The 9,851-nt window shown below is 60.8% G+C and overlaps 1 protein-coding gene across 1 annotated transcript in view; it reads left to right on the top strand.

Annotated features, from left to right (window-relative positions):
* The first annotated feature begins 198 nt into the window (after positions 1 to 198).
* atp1a3b (ATPase Na+/K+ transporting subunit alpha 3b) overlaps positions 199 to 9,851 on the top strand; it is a 762,330-nt gene continuing 752,677 nt past the window's right edge. The window contains exons 1-2 of the mRNA XM_072469087.1: positions 199 to 351; positions 2,443 to 2,556. Coding sequence (XP_072325188.1) covers positions 2,527 to 2,556 — 30 coding nt within the window. The 5' untranslated portion in view covers positions 199 to 351; positions 2,443 to 2,526. The remainder of the gene's footprint in view (positions 352 to 2,442; positions 2,557 to 9,851) is intronic.

The raw sequence follows: 9,851 nt of genomic DNA, 5'->3' as shown, positions 1-9,851 counted from the left end.
ACCCCCCTCCCTCTCTCCCCCCCCCCACCTTCTCTCTCCCCCCTCCCTCTCTCTCATGCTTTTTGTGTCTGTCTCAGTCTCTCTCTCTCTCTCTCTCTCTCTCCCTTCTGACCTTTCCTTGACCATGTTGACCTTTGCCACCCACAGGGTCTCACCCACGCCAAGGCGGCCGAGTTCTTGGCCCGCGATGGGCCCAATGCCCTGACCCCTCCCCCTACCACCCCGGAGTGGATCAAATTCTGCCGGCAGCTCTTTGGCGGTTTCTCCATCCTCCTGTGGATTGGCGCACTCCTCTGCTTCCTGGCCTATGGCATCCAGGCTGCGACTGAAGACAATCCTGCCGGGGACAATGTGAGTAAGGGCTGGGGGGGCAGCTCTGTCATTCCACAGCTAATACCCTCCAGTTAGCTGGAGAGTTTACTCAGGCCAGGTTTGTGCATCGTAGAATTTACAGTGCTGAAGGAAGCCATTCGGCCCATCGAGTCTGCACCGGCACTTGAAAAGCGCACCATACTTAAGCCCCACACCTTCACCCTAACCCGTAATCCAGTAGTCGCACCCAACCTTTTTGGACATTAAGGGCAATTTAGCATGGCCAATGAGGTAGATCTAACTCTGTATCTAATGGGTGTATCTGGGGCTGGTCTAACTCTGTATCTAATGGGGGTGCGCTGGGCTGGTCTAACTCTGTACCTAATGGGGGTGCACTGGGCTGGTCTAACTCTGTACCTAATGGGGGTGCACTGGGCTGGTCTAACTCTGTACCTAATGGGGGTGCGCTGGGCTGGTCTAACTCTGTACCTAATGGGGGTGCACTGGGCTGGTCTAACTCTGTACCTAATGGGGGTGCACTGGGCTGGTCTAACTCTATACCTAATGGGGGTGCACTGGGCTGGTCTAACTCTGTACCTAATGGGGGAGGTGCTGGGCTGGTCCAAGTCTGTATCCAATGGGGGTTCCCCGGGTCGGTGTACCTCTGTATCTAATGGGGGGCGGGGGGGGGGGGGGGGGGGGCTGCTGGTCTGGTCTAACTCTGTACCTAATGGAGATGCCCTGGGTCAGTCTAACTCTGTATCTAATGGGGGGTGTGCTGTGCTGGTCTAACTCTGTATCTAATGGAGGTGCCCCAGGTCGGTCTAACTCTGCATCTAATGGAGGTGCCCGGGTCGGTCTAACTCTGTATCTAATGGAGGTGCCCCAGGTCGGTCTAACTCTGCATCTAATGGAGGTGCCCCGGGTCGGTCTAACTCTGTATTTAATGGAGGTGCCCTGGGCTGGTCTAACTCTGTACCTAATGGGGGTGTGCTGGGCTGGTCTAACTCTGTATTTAATGGAGGTGCCCTGGGCTGGTCTAACTCTGTACCTAATGGGGGGGGTGCTGGTCTGGTCTAACTCTGTACCTAATGGAGGTGCCCCGGGTCGGTCTAAACTCTGCATCTAATGGAGATGCCCTGGGTCAGTCTAACTCTGTACCTAATGGGGGTGTGCTGTGCTGGTCTAACTCTGTATCTAATGGAGGTGCCCCCAGGTCGGTCTAACTCTGCATCTAATGGAGGTGCCCGGGTCGGTCTAACTCTGCATCTAATGGAGATGCCCTGGGTCAGTCTAACTCTGTACCTAATGGGGGTGTGCTGTGCTGGTCTAACTCTGTATCTAATGGAGGTGCCCCAGGTCGGTCTAACTCTGCATCTAATGGAGGTGCCCCGGGTCGGTCTAACTCTGTACCTAATGGGGGTGTGCTGGGCTGGTCTAACTCTGTATTTAATGGAGGTGCCCTGGGCTGGTCTAACTCTGTACCTAATGGGGGGGGTGCTGGTCTGGTCTAACTCTGTACCTAATGGAGGTGCCCCGGGTCGGTCTAACTCTGCATCTAATGGAGATGCCCTGGGTCAGTCTAACTCTGTACCTAATGGGGGTGTGCTGGGCTGGTCTAACTCTGTATTTAATGGAGGTGCCCTGGGCTGGTCTAACTCTGTACCTAATGGGGGGGGTGCTGGTCTGGTCTAACTCTGTACCTAATGGAGGTGCCCTGGGTCAGTCTAACTCTGTATCTAATGGGGGTGCCCTGTGTCAGTCTAACTCTGTACCTAATGGGGGTGTGCTGTGCTGGTCTAACTCTGTATTTAATGGAGGTGCCCCAGGTCGGTCTAACTCTGCATCTAATGGAGGTGCCCCGGGTCGGTCTAACTCTGTATCTAATGGGGGTGCCCCGGGTCAGTCTAACTCTGTATCTAATGGAGGTGCCCCGGGTCGGTCTAACTCAGTATCTAATGGGGGTGCCCCGGGTCGGTCTAACTCTGTATCTAATGGGGGTGCCCCGGGTCAGTCTAACTCTGTATCTAATGGGGTGCCCCGGGTCGGTCTAACACTGTATCTAAGTGGGGGGTGCTGGGCTGTCCTGACCCAGTATCTAACAGGGCTCTGGTTCCTCTTGCATTGCAGTTATATCTGGGCATTGTGCTATCGGCTGTTGTCATCATCACCGGCTGTTTCTCATATTACCAAGAAGCTAAGAGTTCAAAGATTATGGAATCCTTCAAGAACATGGTGCCCCAGGTAAACAGGACAAGAACCTTTATCAGAAAACAGTGCCTGTGTGTCCAGAGCACAGCTTGAGTAAACACCAACACAAGAGAAACAGGGAAGAGGAGGCAAGAGTGAGAAAGCGGCACTGGAGGATGGTTGGGTACAGGGTGAGGGACAGGTACAGGGTGTGGGACTGGTACAGGGGGTGGGACGGGTACAGGGGGTGGGACGGGTACAGGGTGAGGGACTGGTACAGGGTGAGGGACAGGTACAGGGTGTGGGACGGGTACAGTGTGTGGGACTGGTGCAGGGTGTGGGACTGGTACAGGGTGTGGGACTGGTACAGGGTGAGTGACTGGTACAGGGTGTGGGACTGGTACAGGGTGTGGGACTGGTACAGGGGTGTAGGACTGGTACAGGGTGTGGGACGGGTACAGAGTGAGGGACTGGTACAGGGTGAGGGACTGGTACAGGGGGTGGGACTGGTACAGGGTGTGGGACGGGTACAGAGTGAGGGACTGGTACAGGGTGAGGGACTGGTACAGGGGGTGGGACTGGTACAGGGGATGGGACTGGTACAGGGGGTGGGACTGGTACAGGGTGTGGGACTGGTACAGGGTGTGGGACTGGTACAGGGTGTAGGACTGGTACAGGGTGTGGGACGGGTACAGAGTGAGGGACTGGTACAGGGTGAGGGACTGGTACAGGGGGTGGGACTGGTACAGGTTGAGTGACTGGTACAGGGTGTGGGACTGGTACACGGTGTGGGGCTGGTACAGGGTGAGGGACTGGCACAGGGTGTAGGACTGGTACAGGGGGTGGGGACTGGTACAGGGTGTGGGACTGGTACAGGGTGAGGGACTGGTACAGGGTGTGGGACTGGTACAGGATGTGGGACTGGTACAGGGTGTGGGACTGGTACACGGTGTGGGGCTGGTACAGGGTGTGGGACTGGTACAGGGTGAGGGACTGGTACAGGGTGTGGGGCTGGTACAGGGTGTGGGACTGGTACAGGGTGTGGGACGGGTACAGGGTGTGGGACTGGTACAGGGTGTGGGGCAGGTACAGGGTGTGGGACTGGTACAGGGTGTGGGACGGGTACAGGGTGTGGGACGGGTACAGGGTGTGGGACGGGTACAGGGTGAGGGACTGGTACAGGGTGAGGGACTGGTACAGGGTGTGGGACTGGTACAGGGTGAGGGACTGGTACAGGGTGTGGGACGGGTACAGGGTGTGGGACGGGTACAGGGTGAGGGACTGGTACAGGGGGTGGGACTGGTACAGGGTGTGGGACGGGTACAGGGTGAGGGGCTGGTACAGGGTGAGGGACTGGTACAGGGTGAGGGACTGGTACAGGGTGTGGGACTGGTACAGGTTGTGGGACGGGTACAGGGTGTGGGACTGGTACAGGGTGTGGGACTGGTACAGGGTGTGGGACTGGTACAGGGTGAGGGACTGGTACAGGGTGTGGGACTGGTACAGAGTGAGGGACTGGTACAGGGGGTGGGACGGGTACAGGGTGTGGGACTGGTACAGGGTGTGGGACTGGTACAGGGTGAGGGACAGGTACAGGGTGAGGGACAGGTACAGGGTGAGGGACAGGTACAGAGTGAGGGACTGGTACAGGGAGTGGGACTGGAACAGGGTGTGGGACTGGTACAGGGTGTGGGACTGGTACAGGGTGAGGGACTGGTACAGGGTGTGGGATTGGTACAGGGTGTTGGACTGGTACAGGGTGTGGGACGGGTACAGGGTGTGGGACGGGTACAGGGTGTGGGACGGGTACAGGGTGTGGGACTGGTACAGGGGGAGGGACTGGTACAGGGTGAGGGACTGGTACAGTCTGTGGGACGGGTACAGGGTGTGGGACAGGTACAGAGTGAGGGACAGGTACAGGGTGTGGGACTGGTACAGGGTGTGGGACTGGTACAGGGTGAGGGACAGGTACAGGGTGAGGGACAGGTACAGGGTGTGGGACTGGTACAGGGTGAGGGACAGGTACAGGGTGAGGGACTGGTACAGGGTGTGGGACTGGTACAGGGTGACGGACAGGTACAGGGTGTGGGACTGGTACAGGGTGTGGGACTGGTACAGGGGGTGGGACAGGTACAGGGTGTGGGACAGGTACAGGGTGTGGGACAGGTACAGGGTGTGGGACTGGTACAGGGTGTGGGACGGGTACAGGGTGTGGGACGGGTACAGGGTGTGGGACGGGTACAGGGTGTGGGACGGGTACAGGGTGTGGGACGGGTACAGGGTGTGGGACGGGTACAGGGTGTGGGACGGGTACAGGGTGTGGGACTGGTACAGGGTGAGGGACTGGTACAGGGTGTAGGACTGGTACAGGGTGTGGGACGGGTACAGGGTGTGGGACGGGTACAGGGAGTGGGACTGGTACAGGGTGTGGGACTGGTACAGGGTGTGGGACTGGTACAGGGTGTGGGACTGGTACAGGGTGTGGGTCGGGTACAGGGTGTGGGACGGGTACAGGGTGTGGGACGGGTACAGGGTGTGGGACGGGTACAGGGTGTGGGACTGGTACAGGGGGATGGACTGGTACAGGGTGTGGGACTGGTACAGTGTGTGGGACGGGTACAGGGTGTGGGACAGGTACAGAGTGAGGGACTGGTACAGGGAGTGGGACTGGTACAGGGTGTGGGACTGGTACAGGGGGAGGGACTGGTACAGGGTGTGGGACGGGTACAGGGTGTGGGATGGGTACAGGGTGTGGGACGGGTACAGGGTGTGGGACTGGTACAGGGGGAGGGACTGGTACAGGGTGTGGGACGGGTACAGGGTGTGGGACGGGTACAGGGTGTGGGACAGGTACAAGGTGAGGGACTGGTACAGGTGGTGTGGGACTGGTACAGGGTGTGGGACTGGTACAGGGTGTGGGACTGGTACAGGGTGTGGGACTGGTACAGGGTGAGGGACTGGTACAGGGTGTGGGACTGGTACAGGGTGTGGGACTGGTACAGGGTGTGGGACTGGTACAGGGTGTGGGACTGGTACAGGGTGAGGGACTGGTACAGGGTGTGGGACTGGTACAGGGTGTGGGACGGGTACAGGGTGTGGGACGGGTACAGGGTGTGGGACGGGTACAGGGTGTGGGACTGGTACAGGGGGAGGGACTGGTACAGGTAGAGGGACTGGTACACGGTGAGGGACTGGTACACGGTGAGGGACGGGTACAGGGTGTGGGACGGGTACAGGGTGTGGGACTGGTACAGGGTGTGGGACTGGTGCAGGGTGAGGGGCTGGTACAGGGTGTGGGACGGGTACAGGGTGTGGGACTGGTACAGGGTGTGGGACTGGTACAGGGTGAGGGACTGGTACAGGGTGTGGGACTGGTACAGGGTGTGGGACTGGTACAGGGTGTGGGACTGGTACAGGGTGAGGGACTGGTACAGGGTGTGGGACTGGTACAGGGTGTGGGACGGGTACAGGGTGTGGGACGGGTACAGGGTGTGGGACGGGTACAGGGTGTGGGACTGGTACAGGGGGAGGGACTGGTACAGGGGGAGGGACTGGTACACGGTGAGGGACTGGTACACGGTGAGGGACGGGTACAGGGTGTGGGACGGGTACAGGGTGTGGGACTGGTACAGGGTGTGGGACTGGTGCAGGGTGAGGGGCTGGTACAGGGTGTGGGACGGGTACAGGGTGTGGGACTGGTACAGGGTGTGGGACTGGTACAGGGTGAGGGACTGGTACAGGGTGTGGGACTGGTACAGGGTGTGGGACTGGTACAGGGGGAGGGACTGGTACAGGGTGAGTGACTGGTACAGGGTGAGGGACGGGTACAGGGTATGGGACGGGTACAGGGTGTGGGACTGGTACACGGTGAGGGACTGGTACAGGGTGAGGGACTGGTACAGGTGTGGGACTGGTACAGGGTGTGAGACTGGTACAGGGGGAGGGACTGGTACAGGGGGAGGGACTGGTACAGGGGAGGGACTGGTGCAGGGTGAGGGACTGGTGCAGGGTGAGGGACTGGTACAGGGTATGGGACTGGTACAGGGGGTGGGACGGGTACAGGGTGAGGGACTGGTACAGGGGGAGGGACTGGTACAGGGTGTGGGACTGGTACAGGGGGAGGGACTGGTACAGGGGGAGGGACTGGTACGGGGGAGGGACTGGTACAGGGTGTGGGACTGGTACAGGGTGAGGGACTGGTACAGGGTATGGGACTGGTACAGGGGGTGGGACGGGTACAGGGTGAGGGACTGGTACAGGGGGAGGGACTGGTACAGGGTGTGGGACTGGTACAGGGTATGGGACTGGTACAGGGGGTGGGACGGGTACAGGGTGAGGGACTGGTACAGGGTGTGGGACTGGTACAGGGTGTGAGACTGGTACAGGGGGAGGGTCTGGTACAGGGGGAGGGACTGGTACAGGGGGAGGGACTGGTACAGGGGGTGGGACTGGAACAGGGCGTGGGACTGGTACAGGGTGTGGGACTGGTACGGGGGAGAGACTGGTACAGGGGGAGGGACTGGTACAGGGTGTGGGACTGGTACAGGGTGTGGGACTGGTACAGGGTGTGGGACAGGTACAGGGTGTGGGACTGGTACAGGGTGTGGGACAGGTACAGGGTGTGGGACAGGTACAGGGTGTGGGACAGGTACATGGTGTGGGACAGGTACAGGGTAAGGGACTGGTCCAGGGTGTGGGACTGGTACTGGGTGTGGGACAGGTACAGGGTAAGCGACTGGTCCAGGGTGTGGGACTGGTACAGGGTGTGGGACTGGTACAGGGTGAGGGACTGGTACAGGGTGTGGGACAGGTACAGGGTAAGGGACTGGTCCAGGGTGTGGGACTGGTACTGGGTGTGGGACAGGTACAGGGTGTGGGACAGGTACAGGGTAAGCGACTGGTCCAGGGTGTGGGACTGGTACAGGGTGTGGGACTGGTACAGGGTGAGGGACTGGTACAGGGTGAGGGACTGGTACTGGGTGTGGGACTGGTACAGGGTGTGGGACTGGTACAGGGTGTGGGACTGGTACAGGGTGTGGGACTGGTACAGGGTGAGGGACTGGTACAGGGTGAGGGACTGGTACAGGGTGAGGGACTGGTACAGGGTGAGGGACTGGTACAGGGCGTGGGACTGGTACAGGGGGTGGGACGGGTACAGGGTGAGGGACGGGTACAGGGTGTGGGACAGGTACAGGGTGAGGGAATGGTACAGGGTGTGGGACTGGTACAGGGTGTGGGACGGGTACAGGGTGAGGGACTGGTACAGGGTGTGGGACGGGTATAGGGTGTGGGACGGATACAGGGTGTGGGACGGGTACAGTGCGTGGGACTGGTACAGGGCGTGGGACTGGTACAAGGTGTGGGACTGGTACAGGGTGAGGGACTGGTACAGGGAGTGGGACGGGTACAGGGTGTGGGACTGGTACAGGGTGAGGGACTGGTACAGGGTGTGGGACGGGTACAGGGTGAGGGACTGGTACAGGGTGTGGGACGGGTACAGGGTGTGGGACGGGTACAGGGTGTGGGACGGGTACAGGGTGTGGGACGGGTACAGGGCGTGGGACTGGTACAGGTTGTGGGACTGGTACAGGGTGAGGGACTGGTACAGGGTGTGGGACGGGTACAGGGTGTGGGACGGGTACCGGGTGTGGGACGGGTACAGGGCGTGGGACGGGTACAGGGCGTGGGACTGGTACAGGGTGTGGGACGGGTATAGGGGGTGGGACGGGTACAGGGTGTGGGACTGGTACAGGGTGAGGGACTGGTACAGGGTGTGGGACGGGTACAGGGTGAGGGACTGGTACATGGTGTGGGACGGGTACAGGGTGTGGGACGGGTACAGGGTGTGGGACGGGTACAGGGGGTGGGACGGGTACGGGGTGTGGGACGGGTACAGGGTGTGGGACGGGTACAGGGTGTGGGACGGGTACAGGGCGTGGGACTGGTACAGGGTGTGGGACTGGTACAGGGTGTGGGACGGGTACAGGGCGTGGGACGGGTACAGGGTGTGCGACTGGTACAGGGTGAGGGACTGGTACAGGGTGTGGGACGGGTACAGGGTGTGGGACTGGTACAGGGTGTGGGACTGGTACAGGGTGTGGGACGGGTACAGGGTGAGGGACTGGTACAGGGTGTGGGACTAGTACAGGGTGTGGGATTGGTACAGGGCGTGGGACGGGTACAGGGCGTGGGACTGGTACAGGGGGTGGGACTGGTACAGGGGGAAGGACTGGTACAGGGTGTGGGACGGGTACAGGGCGTGGGACGTGTACAGGAGGTGGGACTGGTACAGGGGGAGGGACTGGTACAGGGTGTGGGGCGGGTATAGGGTGTGGGACGGGTACAGGGTGTGGGACGGGTACAGGGCGTGGGACTGGTACAGGGGGAGGGACTGGTACAGGGGGAGGGACTGGTACAGGGGGAGGGACTGGTACAGGGTGTGGGACGGGTACAGGGCGTGGGACTGGTACAGGAGGTGGGACTGGTACAGGAGGTGGGACTGGTACAGGGGGAGGGACTGGTACAGGGTGTGGGACGGGTATAGGGTGTGGGACGGGTATAGGGTGTGGGACGGGTACAGGGTGTGGGACGGGTACAGGGTGTGGGACTGGTACAGGGGGAGGGACTGGTACAGGGTGTGGGACTGGTACAGGGGGAGGGACTGGTACAGGGTGTGGGACTGGTACAGGGGGAGGGACTGGTACAGCGGGTGGGACGGGTATAGGGTGTGGGACGGGTACAGGGTGTGGGACTGGTACAGGGCGTGGGACTGGTACAGGGCGTGGGACTGGTACAGGGCGTGGGACTGGTACAGGGTGTGGGACTGGTACAGGGTGTGGGACTGGTACAGGGGGAGGGACTGGTACAGGGGGTGGGACGGGTACAGGGTGTGGGACGGGTACAGGGTGTGGGACTGGTACAGGGTGTGGGACGGGTACAGGGTGTGGGACGGGTACAGGGTGAGGGACTGGTACAGGGTGTGGGACGGGTACAGGGTGTGGGACTGGTACAGGGTGTGGGACGGGTACAGGGTGTGGGACTGGTACAGGGGGAGGGACTGGTACAGGGTGTGGGACGGGTACAGGGTGTGGGACGGGTACAGGGTGTGGGACGGGTACAGGGCGTGGGACTGGTACAGGGTGTGGGACGGGTACAGGGTGTGGGACGGGTACAGGGTGTGGGACGGGTACAGGGTGTGGGACTGGTACAGGGTGTGGGACTGGTACAGGGTGTGGGATGGGTACAGGGGGAGGGACTGGTACAGGGCGTGGGACTGGTACAGGGTGTGGGACTGGTACAGGGGGAGGGACTGGTACAGGGGGTGGGACGGGTATAGGGGGTGGGACGGG

The sequence above is a fragment of the Scyliorhinus torazame genome, chromosome 12 (assembly GCF_047496885.1).
Source record: "Scyliorhinus torazame isolate Kashiwa2021f chromosome 12, sScyTor2.1, whole genome shotgun sequence".
In the NCBI taxonomy this organism is placed as follows: Eukaryota; Metazoa; Chordata; class Chondrichthyes; order Carcharhiniformes; family Scyliorhinidae; genus Scyliorhinus; species Scyliorhinus torazame.
Note: the sequence above shows the minus strand (reverse complement) of the source record. Positions and strands in the feature narration are given on the sequence as shown.